Below are 21,398 nucleotides of genomic sequence, written 5' to 3'. Positions count from 1 at the left end.
GTCTGTGGGGGGCTTTGCCTGGTCTCAGGGGGGCTTTGCAGGATTCAAAGGGAGCTCTGCAGCCTGCAAAGCCCACCACAGATCCTGCAGAGCCCCGAGATCCTGCAGGGTCTCAGCAGGATCGGTGGGGGGCTTTGCTGGGTCCCAAGGGGGCTTTGCAGGATCTGGGGTGAGCTCTGCGAGCTCTATGGTAGACTGCAGGGTCTCAGGGGGGCTGTGTAGGATCTGTGAAGGGCTCAGCCGGGTCTCAGGGGGGCTTTGCAGGATCTGTGGCGGGCTCTGCGGGGTCTATGGTGGGCTTAGCAGCCTGAGACCCCGCAGAGCCCACCAAAGATCCTGTAGAGACCACCGCAGAGCCCACCTCAGACCACAGCCAGGTGGGGTAAATTTAGTGTAGGGGGGGGGGGGCGCCCGAGTTTTGTCTTGCCTAGGGCAGCCCCAAACCTAAATACACCACTGAGCCTGCATCTGCATGGAGCCCCTATGTTCCTCCTGTGCTTGCACTAGAGTGTAAGCTCCTCTGTACAGAGAGACTGGTGTGACTGGCTCAAGTGTCCTCTGTACGGCACTGTGGTATATGTCAGCGCTATATATATGTATAATAATAGTGTGTGATTGCGGGGGGACATTAGAGTGTAAGCTTCTCTGTACAGAGAACGACGTGACTGGCTCAGTGTCCTCTTCAGCACATTCCGGTTATCTTCTACCTTTAGGTCTCATCTGAAATCTCATCTCTTCAAGGAAGTCGATTCCGCCTCAACAGAACTTCCACTTCCTTCATCACCCCTCCTCTCACAGTTATTACCTCTTGCTCCTGCCTTTTAGATTGTAAGCTCTCCTGACCAGGGCACCACTAACCCTCGTCTCGTCTTGACCATCCTATTCTCATCTGCACCTTAGATCTTCTTGCACGCTGTAGATGATGAACTCTCCGCTGTATCTTTCAGTGTTGTACATAGAATACAATATACGGAGGAAGGTCCCTTCTGTGAAGTCTACAGGCTGACGACCTGTCACGTCCGTCCCTCACCTGTCAGCAGGCTGACGATGATGCCGACGATGACGACGGTGGTGGAGTTGTGAGCGCTGTACCACATGTAGGAGAGACTGTAGAACCTCTGCAGACCGGTGACACTGGAAGGACACAGAACAGGGAAAAGAGTCATGAGGCCGTTGTCTGATCAGGAGGAACCCCAGCCCAGATCACTGTGATAGAGAATGGTCAGCATACAAATATGGCCGATGTCGCTGATGGCTTGTGTTTAAAGGAGCAAATTGTACAATGAGTCGTCCTCATCCTTGCTCTCACTTAGTAAATCACCAACCTTAAACAAGCATGCAGGTTCTGATTGAAGATGTGCTGAAGCTTTGCCTATAGTCCTCAAGCTTGTCCACCCACATATTCCTATTGGCCAGTGAGTCATCCCATCATGGTCAATAGGAGAGTATGAGGGCAGGGCTATGTGGCAGGGCCAGTGAGGTATCCCATCATGGTCAATAGGAGAGTATGAGGGAGAGTATGAGGGCAGGGCTATGTGGCAAGGCCAGTGAGGTATCACATCATGGTCAATAGGAGAGTTTGAGGGCAGGGCTTTGTGGAAAGACCAGTGAGTCATCCCACCATGGTCAATAGGAGAGTTTGAGGGCAGGGCTTTGTGGAAAGGCCAGTGAGGTATCCCACCCTGGTCAATAGGAGAGTATGAGGGCAGGGCTATGTGGCAAGGCCAGTGAGGCATCCCACCATGGTCTATAGGAGAGTACGAGGGCAGGGCTTTGTGGCAAGGCCAGTGAGGTATCCCATCATGGTCAATAGAAGAATATGAGGGCAGGGCTATGTGACAAGGCCAGTGAGGCATCCCATCATGGTTAATAGGAGTGTATGAGGGCAGGGCTTTGTGGCAACCCAGAGAGGCATCCCATCATGGACAATAGGAGAATATGAGGGCAGGGCTTTGTGGCAACCCAGAGAGGCATCCCATCATGGACAATAGGAGAGTATGAGGGCAGGGCTTTGTGGCAACCCAGAGAGGCATCCCATCATGGACAATAGGAGAGTATGAGGGCAGGGCTTTGTGGCAAGGCCAGTGAGGCATCCCATCATGGTCAATAGGAGCTATGAGGGCAGGGCTATGTGACAAGGCCAGTGAGGCATCCCATCATGGACAATAGGAGAATATGAGGGCAGGGCTATGTGGCAAGGCCAGTGAGGCATCCCATCATGGTCAATAGGAGTGTATGAGGGCAGGGCTTTGTGGCAACCCAAAGAGGCATCCCATCATGGACAATAGGAGTGTATGAGGGCAGGGCTTTGTGGCAAGGCCAGTGAGGCATCCCATCATGGTCAATAGGAGAGTATGAGGGCAAGGCCAGGGAGGTAGCCCATCATGGTCAATATAAGTGTGTGAGGGCAGGGCTATGTGGAAAGGCCAGTGAGGTATCCCATCATGGACAATAGGAGAATATGAGGGCAGGGCTATGTGCCAAGCTCCAAAACTACCCTGATGTGTCAAAGCTTTCAAAATCGCTCGGCAGCAATTCATACAAGTCAAGAGCTTTCAGTTTTCTTATAGTTATAAGAGTTCCCTTGAGGAAGCTCGGTCACATACTGCATCACTGCAATAGAAAGATGATAAAAATGGGCGGGCTTTATTCTCTATAGGCTTCCCAACTGGTTTCCTAATTTGACTGAAGAGTGCCAATAAAGAACATTTACAAGAAACCCATGACAAAGAATTTCCAGAGCACTATGGGTTTCCCACAAAAGTACAGCAGGAGTGGTTTGCCTTTAGACTCTCTCTGCCAGAACAGAGCAGGGGGGAGGGGAAGGGGGAGGAGTCACTGCCCTGACTTATTGTAAGTGTAAAGTGGTGTTTGAGCTATTGTAAACGGGCATTTTTTTAGGATAACGATAGACAGGAAAACATCCAGCCCTAAGATAAGTAACATTTACAGATCTTGTCCCTCCCTCAGCCTGTGAATGGACAGGAAAAGGAGAAGCAGCAGACAAACTCCTAGACTGTTGGTTGCTCTCCTCTCCCATCAGCAACGTCCCTTGTTAGCACATAAGGGGCACTACTGACTGTCTCCTTGAGCTGTTTCACCTCCCAAGTCTGAGTTCTGCTGTACAGGGATTACAGGAGGACCAGGCTGAAATCCGGGAACAATCCAAAGTTACTCTTGCAGTGCAGAATTGTCCCTATCAGTCCTCATTTCAGCAATGTACGGTTACAATGAAGCACGTGACTGACCTTTTCGTCGCGTTTCCAGAGGTCAGCAGGGTGGTCACAATGGCGGTCGTGAAGTTCCCCACGTCCGGCATACTGGTGGCATTCAGTAGAGGGCCAGAAGAGGAGGCCGGCAATCTGCTCATAAAACTACCCAGGCCGATCCAAAACGCCATGACCAGCCCAGCAATCAGACCGCTGATGGCTCCCTGAGTGAAGGAGAAGGCGAAATGGAGAAAGGATGAGAAACTTGGAGCAAAATGGGACATTTACCCGTCGACAATGACCAATATATAGTATAAAGCCAAACAAACCAATAAGAATTCTGGAAACGGGGCTTCTCTGCAGAAAAACTAACTGGCATATTTCCCCCAGAGGCTGCTGGGACAGGTACTAATGTAAGAACTTTGTTTGGTAAAAAGTGCCGTTCAACTCCAACCTTGAAGTGCATTTCCACTTTTACAGCCAAATTGGGATAAGACCTATTTTACAGAGATCAGTCATAATCGGAGCACACGCCTAATATTGAGTAGGTCCCCATGTTCCAGGCATGGACACCACTAGACCTCTGAAGGTATGATGTGGTATCTGGATGACCCCCCTAATATTAAGTAGGTTGCCCTTTTGCTGACCCGTCCAGGCATGGACTCCACTAGACCTCTGAAGGCATGCTGTGGTATCTGGCACCAAGCCACTAGTAGCAGATCCTCCAAGTCCTGGAAGTTGTGAGGTGGGACCTCCATGGGTCGGACTTATTTTTGCAGCACATCCCACAGATGATCGATTGGATTGAGATCTGAAGAATTTGGAGGCCAAGTCATCACCTCACTTGTTGCGTTCCTCAACCCATTCTTCAACTATTTTTGCAGTGTGGCAGTATGCATTATCCATCCATTAATGACCAGCTTTGAGGGGACCTGGCGCAGTGTCATCAGGACGTGGATGCATACAGAGGAATAGTTTGCTATGCCAGCAGTATTACATCCTAGGCCAGACGTTTTTGCCTATGGTGTAATTATAGTTACATAGTGAAGCGGTGATACATTACTCTTCTGTGCCAGGAGAGCTCTTTGGAGAGGAACTCTTGGCACAGAGTGAAGCGCTATTTTAGGGGCCCCTCATGATAATCCCTTCCTGTAACTGGCAAACACCCTCATGTAAACTGACCCCCTTGCTTCCATACTCACAGCTGCAACATGTTCCTCTGATCCGAGCCCTGCTATCCAGCTGACAGAATCTACGGACTTAACAGAGTCCTTGACCCCAACACGAACATCTGAGGGGTAGGCAAACTCCGGCCCCAAAGACCCAAGATAACCCCCAACACTAAAGTATCATAAGCACACACTTAGTATGTCTTCATCAGGAGCAGTGGCAGCATAAAGAAAGCTTTGCTGCATGGGCAGAGGAACTCTGTGTCCTCAATCTCTTTTTCTATTTCAAAAGAGAAATGTCAGAGGTCTGATTAGACCCCCAATATTTCCCCGAAGCCCCCAGAACCCGCCCCCCACACACACACACACACACACTATTAGACATGCGCAAAGACTAAATGAACGGAAACTAAAAATGTTTTCATTAGTTTCGTCAAACGAAACAAATTGTTATGCTATTTAATGCCGCCATCCTGGAGGCGGGGCGCATGACGTCACATGACTCAGTGCGTGGTAAAGGGTGACATAACACGTCTGTTGGGGGGGGGGCACAATTTTCTGTTCTTGCCTCGGGCGCAAAAGGAGCTAGCTACGGCTCTGCGTCCAACCCTGAAAACGGAGTACCTAATTTACTCATTTCAGTTTTCATCAGTGAGCCCCTTGTCTTTGGCTCCCAGTATTCTCGCTGTGACACCAGCTATTAGTGACAAGCCAGCCATATCAGGTGCCCGTGCACGGTGTATTCTGCCAATTGTGGCACGCATGGTGCCAGGTTCCCGATACTCGCCTTTCATTCCCCAAAAAAGGGTATAAAATTCATTTCAGTACAGCGTTGCATGACGGAATAAATGTCAGTCAAAGTACCGCAGCGCTGAATACTGAAAAATGGCCTGGATGGGAAGGGGGTTTAACACCGCGGATGTCAACTGATTAAGACCCAACCGCAGCCACAACTTATTTGAGAGTGGCAAAGCTTTAGAAATCTCAGTTTTTTATGTGTTTTGTGTCCCAATTGAGGAGATATTCCTCGACAGGACAGGAAGATGGGAAATGTATCCAAAGGAGACACAGACCAAAGCATTAAACACATTTTAGGTGAGTGAGGGTCTGGAAATGATTATTGCTTTCTATGTCCATTCCTGGTAACTCATCTTCCTCTCCCCTATACTTCCTGTGCTGATGTCCCATGGACGGGAAGTGAGGAAAGATCTTGCCAATGGGGTCACAGACCTGACAAATTTTACACCTCCCCAACTCTTCACTTTTCTCTGCGTTATCAAAATCAGTTGAATGGGCGGCTTGTTGTGACTGCAAATCAAGCAGCGGTCAGTACAGCTCCCTTACATTTCGAGGGGGTCTGAGACCACGGTTTGACTTCCAGTTTTGAAAAGTCCTCTAAGAACAGGAAAGATCTGTAGAGTTATAGCAGAAAAGCAAGCCATGCCAGACAAACTTATTAAAAGATGATCATTATGCAAGAACACTCACGGTGCCATTGGTAAACGGAAAGAAAAATCCAAGAGAGAAGAGGCCGAGGAGGGGACCTCCGACGATGCCGAAAATACTCAACGCTGCCTGTAGGGGGAAATAGAAATGAATGTCAAAGTAGCAAACCCCCAAAAGTTGGAAGGAAGATCAGAAGACAGGCATGAAAAATATTTAGAACGTTGAGGTTTATTGGTCATATTAACATAAAACACCAACACAATTTGGGGTGCTGCAGTGGCCATTACTTCAGGAAAAGCGCATGAACACTTTAAAGTGACACTAAACTCAGGAGATAAACCTTAAAAATACATTCCAGTCCCTGAACTCTGAACAACAATGTATCTTATTTGTGTATCACTCGGCTGTAGATCCTCCAATCATCTCTGAATTGGAGCCGACACTGTCCTTCCTTCTGGAGGGGGGCTACGTCTGTTCCCCATGGTCCCTGTGTGTGATGTAAAGTAGTCACCGCTCCATGCTCCCCACCGGGATGGACTACAATCTCCATACAAATTAGTGAACTAAACCTGAGATTGTAGTCCATCCCAACCGCTCAGTGTCTGCAACCCCCCTCTGTCGATCCCTGCACTGGCTTCCACTCGCCCAAAGGATAAAATTCAAAATGTTAACAACCACTTATAAAGCCTTCCACAGCTCTGCCCCCCGGCTCCAACCTGGTCTCAAAGTATCACCCTAACCGTCCCCTCCGCTCTTTCCAAGACCTCCTGCTTTCCAGCTCCCTTGTCAACTCCTCCCATGCTCGCCTCCAGGACTTCTGTAGAGTTTCTCCCATCGTCTGGAACTCTCTACCCCAACATGTCCGTTAATTGCCTTTAGGCGATCCCTAAAGACTCATCTCTTCAGGGAAGCCTATGCCACCTCAACCTGACAGCTCAACCATCACGTACTCAAACAATTCATGCCCACACAGCTCCCTCCTCCTCATGTATCACTGGCCCCTCCCTTTTAGACTGTAAGCCCTCAGGGGCAGGGCCCTCCTTACACTCTTGTCTTGAATTGTATTGGGATTGTAATGCGCTGCACAAACTGTTGGCGCTATATAAATCCTGTATAATAATAATAATCCCGGGAGCGAGCACTACATTACAACACACACAGGGACCATGGGAACCAAGCAAGACCCTGGGATGGGGCGGACCACAGAGGGAAGCAGAAGAACAAGGGGAAGGAAGAGGACCAAACAAGTCCAGACCCCGCCCCACATGCAAGACTGCACTTGATCTAAAAAGCGGACCTCTCCGATGCCAATATTGGTGGCCAGTGGAAAGAATTATTGGCATCGTAGGTCTGCTTTTTAGATCAAGTGCAGTCTTGCATGTGGGGCGGTCTGGACTTGTTTTGTCCTCCTCCTCCCCCTTGTTCTTCTGCTTCCCTCTGCGGTCCTCCACATCCCAGGGTCTTGATTGGTCTCCGATGTTGTCCGGCTCATTCTGCTGTGCGGTCTACTAAAGTTGCAGTTTTTTTAGGATTGAAGTCCTCTTGAGGAAGCCGCCAATGCGACAAAGCATGGTGAGGCGCCTAAAAGCAACTATCACCTTCTGATAGATCTACAACCAACAACCAGACTGCTGCAACACAATCTGTATTGTATGACATATGGACGCGGCATCAATTGTATATGTTAACATTGTAATAATATTTTATGAGAATCTAACAAGGAATTTTATGCTGCATACTTGGTTTGGTAAAATGATCATTTGTTCACGGATATGTGTACCAAAATGGTATGTGAACCACGAACAATGAACTCCTCTTTTGGGCATGACATTGTGTCATTTATGACATTGTTGCTTTTCACATGCTGGCTGGTGAGTGTGCCGGGAAACTTTTTGCTGTTGTACTGTATAAAGCCCTTCCATGTGCACCGCGCTGTATAGCTGGTTATGAGTTGATGAGTGCGTTTGCCATTCGTTTTGCTTGTTGTATTTAGTGCAGGACACACAACGGACCCCGCACATCACAACTGCAGCTGAAGCCCCCAGTGTGTCCCTGCACCAAATACAACAAGCAAAACGAATGGCAAACGCACTCCTCAATTCATAACCAGCTTTAGAGCAAGGTGCACATGGAAGGGCTTTACACAGCACAACAGCAAAAAGTTCCAACACACAAATACTTTTTTTGTTACATAGTTACATAGTATTTGGGGTTGAATAAAGACATATGTCCATCAAGTCCAACCGATATAGGTCCACGCATCATCTCATTCTTAGGGATACTGGTACCCCCGGATATTACGGTCCCTCAAGAAAAATTGTCCAAACGTTTCTTGATCAAATCTACACTCTTGGCTGAGATGACGGCCGATGGCAGTGAGTTCCAGACCTTAACCGCTCTTACTGTAAAGAACCCTCTTCGCCCATTGTGCTGGAATTTTTTCTCCACCAACTTTAGGTGGCGGCCTCTAGTTTTTGTAATGGAGTTACTCTCAAACAGTTTGTTGCCAATGTTGCTGTCACCATTGAACATCTTGTACATGAAAATCATATCCCCCCTTAATCTCCTTAATTCCAGCGTAACATGTTTAAGGTCAGAAGCCTTGTCTCATAGCTCTGGTCCTCCATGTTGTTGTATCGTTTAGCTATGCTTTAAGCCGGAACGGGATGAGTGTTTACCTGCAGGACGGAGCCCATCAGAGAGGAGAGATAGGCCATTCCCAGGCAGACGATGCCGTAGCCGAAAGCTGCAAGCAAAACATGGTTATAAAATTACAGCAGGCAGGAACTCAAAAACAGCAGAACTATAGGAGGGATGAATGAGAGCTGAAATCTCTGCAAGACAATAGACTACAGGGCAGCAGCATCCAACTCCACCAATATGTACCGAACATTTCAGCCCTCCGTATCGTCACGCGTGCGGCTTCCATAAATTTACGATGATCGCTTCGAGGTGGAAAATGAGACTCCAAATCAGTGTGGAGGTCTCATAAACCCAGAGATGTTTGCCGCACTGTTACAAGTTACAGTGTGCCTAGCTATCTGGGGGAACTATACAACACCTCCCCCATGTTGAAGACCATCTACCTTTTGAAATGTAGGTATAGACCTTCTGCTATGAAGCTGCAGGAATTTGTCAATGGCCTACAAATTGCAGTGATGCCACTGCCTGCTGCCGGTGCACTGTGCCGAGTCCCTGGTGAGTCGTGGTGACAGATGGAACTTTTAGTCACGAGGGATTAAACAAAAAAATAAAAATAAAAGCCTCAAACTGAATCTAACATATGAGCTCATAAATATTTCCTCCCCCTGTTCCCCATCGAGATCAGCAATACCACTATCCCTACTTCCTCCCACTTCAAGGAACTCTGTGTAATCCCGCACTCTGAACTCGCCTTTTGTCCAATCATTGTCCAAATACTGTCTTCACCTCAGTAACATTTCCAAAATTTGCCCCTTCTTACCCAATGACACCACTAAGATACTAATCCACTCACTTTCGATTTCTCCTCTCGACTTTTGCAACTTCCTCCTTATTGGTCTACACAAGTCATCCCCCCCCCTCAGTCTATCATGGAGACTGCTGCCAATTTCATCTGCTTCCCCAACCACCACCAACAGCCACCCTCTCTGCCAACCACTGGCTCCATCCACTGCCTGTCCCTCCACTGGCTTCCATTGCCCACCCCTCTCTGCCAATCCCTCCACTGGCTTCCATCGCCCACCCCTCTCTGCCAATCCCTCCACGGGCTTCCATCCTCCACCTCTCTCTTCCAATCCTTCCACCCCCACCACTCTCTGCCAATCCTTCCACTGGCTTCCATCCAAGGCCACCTCTCCACCAATCCCTCCACACCTTATATATTGGAGACCTCCTCCTCTGACATGTTACACCCACAAAGCTTGACTTAATTGTTGACATCAATGAATATTTCTTGGACTTTGTTAAAAACATGTCAGAGGAGGTAGCCCCAGGAGGAGACTCTCTCCATGTTGTCCAGCTTTTGATTTTTTTTTTCCCCAGCGTGCAGCCGGTCTTATTCTTTGGGTTTGTGCTGTCTGCGGGACATAGTTTGAGCCCCCTGCTGGCGTTTAGCACCTGAGCTTCCATGAGGAAGACCTGATTCAGGGTTTGGGAGCAGTATACCGCATACTACAACCGTCAATCCCAACCTACAACCCAATCTATAATCATCGGTAATCCATTAAACCCCTAACGGAGGGCTGAAAGGTTGGGACGTCTCCAATACACAAGGGGGTAGTAAAACAATTGTGGAGCACTGAGGAAAGATGAGAAATGGTGAAAAAAACAAAAAAAACATAAGAATGTGACATCATGCGCCACCTGGAACTCGTACCCAGAATCCATTGGGGGCGTCAGGATACCTCAAACTGTGAGTGGTTCAAATGTCCGCAGTAGGCGGGGGACCTGCGCGGGACATGAGAATTTACCACACAGTTCTAAAGTATACGTTGCATTCCTTTGTAATGCGGGATGAAGAAGAGGTGCAGAAATTATCTGGGGTAATTTTTGCAGCAGTGTAAGAAATGGATGGTGAACGGTCACACGAAACACTACGCATGAAATACATCAGATCTGTATTAGTTGTAGAAGGTTCTGGATCAGATCTCTACCAAATAGAACAAAAACAGCTAGTTCTGCTGAACAGTGGTGAAAGTACGCGACTGTCACTGTAAAAAGAGACATTGGCCCGAGCACATCACCCCAAAGGGTGACGCCTGTGATGGCCACAAACATGTTGGAGGCAAGTCTCGTCTCTAGGGCAGCCTTCCTCAACCAGGAGTCCATGGAGACCTTGGCTTCTTCCAGAGGGTGCTAGAGGTTTTAGGAGCAATAAAAATGTTACCTCTGCCAATGACACCAATGGTCTTTTCGGGTATCTGTAAGGAGGAGCATGCTTTCAACTGACCACCAATGTAAGAAGCATTCTTCCTACTGACCCCCAATGTAAGAAGCATTCTTCCTACTGACCCCCAATGTAAGAAGCATTCTTCCTACTGACCCCCAATGTAAGGAGCATTCTTCCCACTGACCCCCAATGTAAGGAGCATTCTTCTCACTGACCCCCAATGTAGGGAGCATTCTTCCCACTGACCACCAATGTAAGGAACATTCTTCTCCCATGACCATCAATGAAGGGGCAATTTTTCTACTGACCGCCAATGTAAGGAGCATTCTTCCCACTGACCCCCAATGAAAGGGACATTCTTCCCACTGACCCCCAATGTAAGGAGCATTCTTCCCACTGAGCCCCAATGTAAGGAGCATTCTTCCCACTGACCCCCAATGTAAGGAGCATTCTTCTCACTGACCCCCAATGTAAGGAGCATTCTTCTCACTGACCCCCAATGTAAGGGACATTCTTCCCACTGACCCCCAATGTAAGGAGCATTCTTCCCACTGACCCCCAATGTAAGGAGCATTCTTCCCACTGACGCCCAATGTAAGGAGCATTCTTCCCACTGACCCCCAATGTAAGGAGCATTCTTCCCACTGACCCCCAATGTAAGGGACATTCTTCCCACTGACCCCCAATGTAAGGAGCATTCTTCCCACTGACCACCAATGTAAAGAGCATTCTTCCCACTGACCACCAATGTAAGGAACATTCTTCCCACTGACCCCCAATGTAAGGAGCATTATCCTATGACCATCAATGAAGGGGGCAATTTTTCTCTGACCGCCAATGCAAGGGAGTACTACAAATGGCTGTCAAGTATGCCACACTGCTTATCCTTTTATTTTTTCTTTTACGGCTCTCACTGTCCACACCAACATCCGAGGAGCTGTGCATAAATATTAGCAGAGGATCCCTGAGCCATGAAAGTAATATTAAGAGTACTCCAGCCGGAGTAGAAAAGCCCGCCCCTGCCAGCATGCTGCAGGGAAGGACCCTTGTCTGATGTGGGCAAATAGTGATCCAAGGATCTAATCTCAGCAACAATGGCCATCAGGACCAATAGAGATCCAGAGGGAAATAAAAAGCATGACCGGTGCTCTAACCCCTCACTACTCCATTCAAAAGTATACAATACTTTTGGGCTGTAGATGCACCAAAAATAGTCATTTGTGAGACAAACATTTCATATACAGTAAGAGATTGAAAATAACCTAAAAACGTGAAGAGAAACAAAAAACAGAAAAAACACAATGAATCCTGGAGGACATACTGAGCAATACTCACCAAGGCCTTTAGACAAGAGCGTGGCCTTGGCCTCCGTGAGGCCGGGGAAGTGCGGCTTGATGAGATCCTCCATGGTGACCGTGGCCAGAGAGTTGAACGCAGAGGAGATGGTGCTGGGGACACAGATATCCGCAGTCAGGTCACAATGTGAACACACCAAGGAACAATCATTCTAGAATCTAAGACATCGGATAGTAGACAGAGCTCGTCGGTAAATGTTCCCCCGACAGATAAACCAACCGGGGTGAGATGTTCAGATTACCGTCTGTGTGTACAGATCTACAGATCAGGCAGAGCACTTTACCTGGACAGTCCGGACACTTGGGAGGTTTCATGTATATATTGTGATGGGATGACAGGACATTGTGTACAACCAGCTGCTCATACTTCCCTTCACTTCCTCACTGACCGGTATGGAAGAGCAGGTGACTGGCGCTCAGGTGTTGAGCGAGGGCACAAAGGGACATGGAGACCATCTACAGCACTGTCTCAGCTAGGACAACGACTGTGGTGCCGGGGGCCACCATGGGATTGGTATCTGTTTACTTACTTTTGTTTAGCGTCCCAGAGACATTATATGGAGGCCGGGCCTTATGCGCATGAGTCTGCCATGGAAATGAGCAGGAGGAGCAGAAAAGACGAGGAGCAGCAGCAGGGGGAGGAAATGTCAAGGAGGAGGAGCAGCAGCAGGGGGAGGAAATGGCAAGGAGGATGAGCAGCAGCAGGGGGAGAAAATGGCAAGGAAGAGGAGCAGCAGCAGGGGGAGGAAATGGCAAGGAAGAGGAGAAGCAGCAGGGGGAGGAAATGACGAGGAGAAGCAGCAGGGGGAGGAAATGGCAAGGAAGAGGAGAAGCAGCAGGGGGAGGAAATGACAAGGAGGAGGAGCAGCAGCAGGGGGAGGAAATGACAAGGAGGAGGAGCAGCAGCAGGGGGAGGAAATGACAAGGAGGAGGAGCAGCAGCAGGGGGAGGAAATGACAAGGAGGAGGAGCAGCAGCAGGGGGAGGAAATGACAAGGAGGAGGAGCAGCAGCAGGGGGAGGAAATGACAAGGAGGAGGAGCAGCAGCAGGGGGAGGAAATGACAAGGAGGAGGAGCAGCAGCAGGGGGAGGAAATGACAAGGAGGAGGAGCAGCAGCAGGGGGAGGAAATGACAAGGAGGAGGAGCAGCAGCAGGGGGAGGAAATGACAAGGAGGAGGAGCAGCAGCAGGGGGAGGAAATGACAAGGAGGAGGAGCAGCAGCAGGGGGAGGAAATGACAAGGAGGAGGAGCAGCAGCAGGGGGAGGAAATGACAAGGAGGAGGAGCAGCAGCAGGGGGAGGAAATGACAAGGAGGAGGAGCAGCAGCAGGGGGAGGAAATGACAAGGAGGAGGAGCAGCAGCAGGGGGAGGAAATGACAAGGAGGAGAAGCAGCAGGGGGAGGAAATGACAAGGAGGAGAAGCAGCAGAGGGAGGAAATGACAAGGAGGAGGAGCCTCAGAGGAGAAGGAGGAGCGATGAGGAAGAGGAGCATGGGGAGGAGAAGAGAATGAGCAGGGGTGGCATTGTGAAATGTGAAAGAGGAAGGTCGGCAAACGCTATATCTCTGGCACATCATCAACAGTTTTATGTCTGTACTTGCAGCATGTGTAAAGAGATAACAAATTGGGGAAATGTACTGCAGAGATGAACATTTCTCTAAATTTTGCCTTGATATACAGTTTAATTTTGCTGAATCCCCCAAAACAAAACAGAAGAAACCCCAATAAAAGGTTTGACCCTTTTCCCACTGCATCCAAAAATTAAACTGGATGGTTTCACTTTATAATCTAAACTAGACATAAAGGATATAACAGACTTATCCTCGAAGGCCTCGGGACATGGACACACAGACCTACCTGAGGGCTCCACTGAACAGGCAGGCCACAAACAGACCCGGGAGGCCGGGAAAATCCTTCAGAATGTCCATCACAAAATACAGAACCATCTGGGAGAGGAAAAAACACAAAATATAAGAAATGTATATTTCATTCTGAAACAATAAAATATGTCAGTTTTCGTGTTTGCACACAAGATTCCCTTAAAGGAGACAATGGCACCTGATCCAAGCAGGGAAAGTGACACCATCCCCCGACACCCTATAATCCCCTTACCAGCTCGCCGCTCCTTCCCCCACCACAAGCGGCACCAAAATGACTTGCATTGGTTCCCGGTCATGTGCACAAGCCTAGAGATTGGCTATTAGGCCTGAGCACATGTTCCTCCATACCTGGAAAGGCCAGGTAGTGTCCCTGGCTGAGAAGAGCTGGTAGCGCATACAGTCCAGAGATCCTTCTAGGAAGACACCGTCATCTTGTTCATGCAGGGCAAAGTGACAGCGTCTCTGCAAAGGGCCCCACCCCCCTGGCACCTATAATCGCTTTAGCAGCTCGCCGCTCCTTCCTCCACCACAGCCAGCACTGAAATTACTTGCATTACTGTGCCAATCATGTGCTCAAGCCTAGAGATTGGCTATTAGGCCTGAGCACATGTTCCTCCATACCTGGAAAGGCCAGGTAGTGTACCTGGCTGGGAAGAGCTGGTAGCGCATACAGTCCAGAGATCCTTCTAGGAGGACACCGTCATCTTGTTCATGCAGGGCAAAGTGACAGTGTCCTTGCAAAGGGCCCACCCCCGACACCCTATAATCCCCTTTGCAGCTCACGCAATCATGTGCACAAGCCTAGGGATTGGCTATTAGGCCTGAGCACATGTTCCTCCATACCGGGAAAGGCCAGGTAGTGTCCCTGGCTGGGCACCGTCACCTTGTTCATGCAGGGCAAAGTGACAGTGTCCTTGCAAAGGGCCCACCCTCTAACACCCTATGATCACCTTACCAACGCGCAGCGCCTTCCTCCAGCACAGCCGGCCCTGAAGTGACTTGCATTGGTGTCCCAATCATGGGCTCAAGCCTAGAGATTGGCTATTAGGCCTGAGCACATGTTCCTCCATACCTGGAAAGGCCAGGTAGTGCCCCTGGCTGGGAAGAGCTGGTAATGCATGTGGTCTGGAGATCCTTCTAGAACAGGGGTGGCCAAACTCCAGCCCTCCCAGCTGCGGTGAAACTACAAATCCGATGATGCATCTCTTCGGGAGTCATGTCTGTGGCTGTTAGAATCTTGCAATGCCTCATGGGATTTGTAGTTCCACCACAGCTGGAGGGCCGGAGTTTGGCTACCCCTGTTCTAGGAAGACACCGTCACCTTGTTCATGCAGGGGGAAGTGACAGTGTCCCTTTAAAGTGTATCCAAAGCCAAACCGTGATCGTCTGAAACCGTGACGATGGTCTACATATCCCCATATTAGCGCCTGGTAAGCTGCAGAAGTTACCTGGTCAGGGACGGCTTTGATTTCCGGGGTGAAGAGATTGTTCTTTTTGTCATAAGCGTACATCACCAGGCCAGTCAGACAGCCAAGACTGAGAACCAATTGCTGGCAGGGAAACACCGCGTAGCAGGACCTGGAAAGACATATTCCATCAGAAGCTACAACAAATGACTTTTAGGCCCAGATGGTAGAACAAAAGCTGAACTCCAGGCAGGAATACAAAGGCACACATTAATGCAGGGCTGCAAAACATTAATAAATCATTGAGGTTGAAATCGATGGACTTCTGTCTTTTTTCACCCTGACTACTAGTTACTATGAAAGTATTCTTCTTAATGCATGCAGCGTAAGGCTCCCGAACCTGACTTGGTTTCAGCCATTGACCTCAAGTTCAGCTTGTTAAAGTGCAAGTGAAAACATACCTGAACGGCCTGACCTGCCACAGCATTTGTAGTCCTTGGGAGAGACTCTCGTGATGCAGACATCCCCTTATGGACACTGCCCGAGGTCCTGACCATTTACCTGTCTTCACTGCAATATAGTTTGGTCAATAATGTTGTTGGATTGTTAAAGGAACAACAGATGACTGACTAGGTCATCTCATTTTTTTTCCCACCAATCCAAGGATCTCATGCCCCCAATGCTGGCATCAGATGAGGCTGCAATGTCCACCTGGTAGAACGTAGAGAACGCATGAACAGAAGACCAAGTGGCCACCTTGCAAAAATCAGGGAAAAAGTTGTTTGGAAGCCCAAGAAGCACTCTCAGATCTTGTAGAGTGCACCTTGACAGTAGAGGCTGTCACCCGACCTTCAAGACCAGAAGCCTGAATGATGGTCTGTCTGAGCCACTTACAGATGTTAGAACAAGAAGATGGTGCACTCTTCTGGGAACCATCCGAGATGACGAAATAGGGTATCTGTCTTTCTAAAAGCAGCAGTGGCTAACAGACAGACTCTCGCAGCCTAAACCACATCTGGGGAATGGGAGGAAATTTCCTTTTGGTGAACTGAAGCCAGTCAGAGGAAAAATATCCTGGTTGAGGTGAAAGGCAGAAACTACCCAAGTCAAGAAGGAAGTCCTGGGCCTCATGCAAAACCAAAAAGATTCTTGGAAGAGAAGGACACTAGTGTAGATACCGGTCTTGCAGAGGTAATTACCACAAGGAATATCACCTCGTAAGTGACAGACAGAGGTTGTAAATGGCTTAAAATGGTGTGTTTGTGAAAAGCAGAGAGTACCAGATTGAGATCCAAGGGAGTCACAGGGGAACAAACATGGGAAGATTTGTATTAAGTAGTCTTACATAAGGAGAGAGGCCAATAGTCTTTGAAACAAGATAGAAAGGGCAAAAACCTGACCTGTTAAAGTACCGAGAGCCAAAGGCTGGTCCAGACCCAACTGCAGGAAGGAGAGGATTCAACCAATGAAGAAACTCCTTAGGGTGGAAGCCCGGAGACTCACACCAAGTATAGTATTCCTCCCATGTCCGATTACAGATCTTGTGGGAAGTAGCCCTCCTAGCTCTTAGCACTGTAGCAACCACAGAATCAGACATCAGCCTTTGTCCCGTAGAACTAGGGATTCAAACAGCCATACCACTAAAGCCAGCAACTGTAAAGCAAGATGCCAAAAATCGGTCCAGCAGACAGAAGATCCCGACCATCTGGCAGAGCGTCCTTCAGGAGTCTTACCAGGTTGATGTACTACATCCAACAGGGCCAGTCCGGAGCAATGGGGGTCACTGGAATGTCTTTGTCTCTGAGAAGCAGATGTGGAAGAAGCTTAAGGGGTGAAGAGGCACAGATTACGGTGTACTGATCCCATGGAGCCAGAGCATCCACTGCTTCTGTTACCCTGTACCTGGAGACAGATCTGTCCAGCTTGTGGCTGATCCTAGGAGGCCAGAAGGTCCCACCTGTGGCACAGCTTCTAGAACGACCCCAGATGTAGGGACCACTTCCCCGGGTCAAGGCACTGAGGAAATCTGTCTGCTAATGGTCTAAGCCTGGGATGTAACACAGAAGACAAGCCGGAAAGTTGAAGTTCTGCCCAGGGCAGGATCTGATCTACCTCTCACGCGCAGCAAGACATTTGATTTTTCCCTGATAGTTGATGCATGCCTCCACTTGGTGTTATCCAACTCCGGATCAGATGGCCTTCCAGCAGGATAGTCCAACATTGCAGATATAACTAAAATTACATGAAGTTCCAGGATGTTGATCGGGAGATGATGACCAAAGTTTATAGCCCTGGGATACCACCTCACTCACCCACATAATCAGAGATGCAAGCAGTCCAAGTGTACAAAAAGTTTACTCTGGGAGGCAGGTAGGGCGCTCTTCTGCAGAGGAAGGCTTGTCTGAGGATGTGGCAGCCTTTGATGCCCAGATATTGTGGGTGGACTGGGATCCAAGTTTGGGGGTTTCGGTTTGGAGGGTGCTGGATTAAAAAGGAGTGAAAAAGGGACATTTCTTTACGGGTGAAAAGGGAGAAGACGTTGCAGTTTGCTCCTTAGGCTATTTCCACTGAGGAAGATGGGTTTTAGAACGTAAGAGATGTTGTCCCTTGAAGGCCATACAGATTGCATGCTTTTTGGATGGGGGTTATGAAGTCCAGCAATTTACCAAAGGTGTCCTATGCATGTGTACTGACAGGAGAACTAATGCGGGAGCTAAGCCAAAAAGCCTCTGGCAAATTGCCAGCTGCAGGTTAAAACTAGTTATTTGCTCCATGCAATGGATCCACTAGAGCAGTAGCAAGATCTCTTTTGAGGGATTTTGCCCAGTCAGTTATGGTTTGGTACAGTTAAGACACAGTCAAGATGGGATGAAGACCAGGTCCTGCTAGCAAGAACTGAGCTCTAGAGAGGGCTTCCAACCACGTATCAGGTGCTTTCTCTACTAGTATAGTAGTCACTTTGTTAACTCAGGACACTGCCGCATCCATAGTGGAAATAAACCAACTTCTACAAAATCCTCCACAAATGGGAACAAGTCTAATAGGGTGCTTCCAACCTCCTCAGAGAGACTTAGAACAGCGGGCGCAATGGAAAAGTCCTCATGACCTTATGAGCTCTAAAGGACTGGAAACAGCACTAGTAGAAGCAACAGGCTGATCCTCTAATATCAGAGTAGTGTACACTGCATTGAGGTAAGACGGGCCCTGAGAGTCATAGCAGGGGACTGCCACTCTTCAGGGGCAAGCAGAGCAGGCAAGGAATGGAGCGACTCTCAGTGATGGAGGGCTCAGAAGCTGGCAAGGCCCAGTTAGATCGGATTTAGAATATGTAGGGGGAAGGCATGAGAACACACTTGTGACCTCTCTGGTCAGACTCTCCAATTAACTGGGCTATTCGGGCCATAAAGTCCTTTTAAGAACGTAGAAGAAACTTGCCGAAAGGGCAGGAGAAACAGATGCATCTGACAGAAACTAAAAGAAGACTCCAATGTCAGAATAGAGTCTTGTGGCAGAGGGCAACAGGATTCCAGGCTGCAGATGTCGGCACCATTGGGAGACGCACTTCATGCAGCCCCAGATCCATTAGTAGAGTGAGAGTTGGGGAAACCTGTTACAGCAGGCTATGTCCCCGCTGTCCTGGAGGCCCCTGCTGCAAGTACTTAAAGGAGAACTATGGGGTCAGGGCTTTACCCCATAGTTCTCCTTAGGGTAACGGGAGGACACAAACTAGCGTCCTCCCGTCACCCTAAGCTCAGTATACCGCGAGCTGTAGCTCCCTATATACTGAGACGCCACAGCCGGAGCGGATCCCGACGTCGAGATCCGCCCAGCTGCGCGAGTTACAGCTGGTTCTGCCTATCTAGAGGCAGAGCCAGCTGTACCCGCCCCCTCCCCCGTCCGTTCAGCCAGCCAGCGCTGGCAGATTGGAGCGGGGAGGGGGGAATCCAGCCCCTCCCCTGTAACAGCAGAGAGCCGTGACAGGATCGAGAGGTGAGCGAACGCCGGTATGTGTTCGCTCACCTCCCGATTTACTGAGCCGACATGTGACAGTCTCATTGTCACAGGTCGGCTAGAACTATGAGGTGAGTGAAAAGCTCTCACCTCATAGTTCTCCTTTAAGACATCAATAGCTCTATGAGGAAGTTTACAATGCAGCATGTATGCATCCACCATGTGCCCTCAACACAGGCAGCAAGATGGCGGTTGGGTGCCCAAACTAACCATGCTCAGCCTGCCATGGCTGAATCAGGAAGTATTCTTTCCATGTGTTCATGGTGACAACACAATACAGGAGTATCCGTAAAAAAAATAAGTCAAGACAACTGGACCTGTTGTATTTTTCTTGAAGACGTCTTCGCGAAAAATGCAGCAGGTCCAGTTGCCTTGACTTATTTTTTTACAGATATACCATGTGACCCGGATGAATGAGAATCTTCACAGACAATACTGGAGGCGAGAACAGACACAGCTTGACTACCACTGGCTGCCAATGAGATAAAAGCAGCACGGGGGCAGGCACAAACAAAATGTTTGGCTTTCCTCTTTAGGAGGCCGCATTAGCAGCCATCCCTTTAAGGCAGAATGTCCCACCAAAACATTGGAATAAGCCCAATGAGCACAGAACCAGCACACATCCCTCTTAAAATGATAAAAGGTTATACACGTCTACTCACATGATGGCCTCCTTCTCAGTCCGTGAGCTCAGGTAGCGCTGCACTTGGGCCTGGTTCACCCCATATAATGACAACATCAGGAAGATGCCGCCAAAGGCCAGGGACCAGATGGAATGACGGGTGAAGGGATCCGGGTTGAAGCTGTAAATGAAAAAGGAAGGATGATCACTTTAGACTACTCAAAACAGAACCCAAACAGTCTCTGGCACTCCAGGATGTTCAGTTAAATACCTAGAATCAGAATTAAAGGGGAAGCTAGAATGCCCTCATATATTTTGTTTTTAGGTTTATGCATTTTTTTAATTGATGTTTAATATCTGATATAGACCAGCCGCCTAATATTGAGCAGGCATCCCGTTTCCTGACCCATTGAGGCATGGCCTCCACGAGACCACTAAAAAGGTATGCTGTGGTGTCTGGCAGCGTGCGATTAACCGCTTGCTGACCGCGCTGTTACACCCCCTTCCTGTCCCGGGCATTTTTCAGTACTCAGCGCTGCGGTACTTTGACTGACGTTTATTCCGTCATGCCACGCTGTACTGAAATTGTATACCATTTTTTGGGGTTTGCGTTGGAATGGCACCCCGAAGCACCTCCAATGTGCTCCACAACCCGTGGTGCCGCAATACTGTAGGTTGCAAAATAGAAGTGCGTATGGTCCTGAAGAAGAACGCCTCTTTTGCACGTTTCGTTAGGACTGAGCGTGACACAAGGGGGCGAAGTCACAACTTTTCATCACTCACTTTATCCCGGAGATCTTATTGTCGTCGATGGCGATTTGCCAGACCTCCCCGATGCTGCCCACCTTTGCGGTACCAACGATGATAACCGCAAGCTGTCCGGCAAACATCACCAGCGTCTGAATGACGTCCGTCCAGATAACGGCCTTTAGACCTCCCTGGGAATAAAGAAAGAAAATCAGTCAGGATTGGAAAAATCACCACCTGACCTGACCAATCAATACATAAAGTAATTCCATGTATGATGATGACATGTACGTTCTTTGAGGTCGATGTCACACTTCCTGCTGCAGAACTCCCCAGCAGCGGAATTCTTCCAGAAAAAAACTTCCCGGTATGCGAGTGCGCCCATCGCCTGATAAATGTATATCTACAGTGTGAGATCTGAGGCAGTGCTGCCTCTGACTGCTAGTCTGTCAAGCAGAGTGTGTTGTGGGCAGCACCGGTACTTAGCCCTTGCCGTGCGGTGATAGCTCCACTGCAAGGGTTTATTATTATTATTACGCCCCAAGTTCCAAGTGTTACCATCATGTGCTTGTCATAGTTCATATTACACTGGCATGTGTTCGGTCTCCGTATTTGCTGTCTCTGGAAATGTCTTAGCCCGCCGTCCAGCCCCGACACCAGCCCGCCGACCAGCCCCGACACCA

The 21,398-nt window shown here is 48.9% G+C and overlaps 1 protein-coding gene across 1 annotated transcript in view; it reads right to left on the bottom strand.

The window, feature by feature from the left end:
* Positions 1-21,398, bottom strand: part of SLC5A6 (solute carrier family 5 member 6) — a 44,186-nt gene that overhangs the window by 13,432 nt on the left and 9,356 nt on the right. The window contains exons 5-13 of the mRNA XM_018573478.1: positions 20,752-20,906; positions 20,009-20,149; positions 15,378-15,507; positions 13,907-13,995; positions 12,030-12,142; positions 8,503-8,570; positions 5,867-5,953; positions 3,249-3,433; positions 1,031-1,134 (exon numbers count right to left, since the gene is read on the bottom strand). Of these exons, the coding sequence (XP_018428980.1) occupies positions 1,031-1,134; positions 3,249-3,433; positions 5,867-5,953; positions 8,503-8,570; positions 12,030-12,142; positions 13,907-13,995; positions 15,378-15,507; positions 20,009-20,149; positions 20,752-20,906 (1,072 nt within the window). The remainder of the gene's footprint in view (positions 1-1,030; positions 1,135-3,248; positions 3,434-5,866; positions 5,954-8,502; positions 8,571-12,029; positions 12,143-13,906; positions 13,996-15,377; positions 15,508-20,008; positions 20,150-20,751; positions 20,907-21,398) is intronic.

The sequence above is a fragment of the Nanorana parkeri genome, unplaced genomic scaffold (assembly GCF_000935625.1).
Source record: "Nanorana parkeri isolate BGI_ZX_2015 unplaced genomic scaffold, ASM93562v1 scaffold2395, whole genome shotgun sequence".
NCBI lineage: Eukaryota > Metazoa > Chordata > Amphibia > Anura > Dicroglossidae > Nanorana > Nanorana parkeri.
The sequence above is the reverse complement of the archived record's forward strand: the minus strand, read 5'-3'. Positions and strand labels throughout refer to the sequence as shown.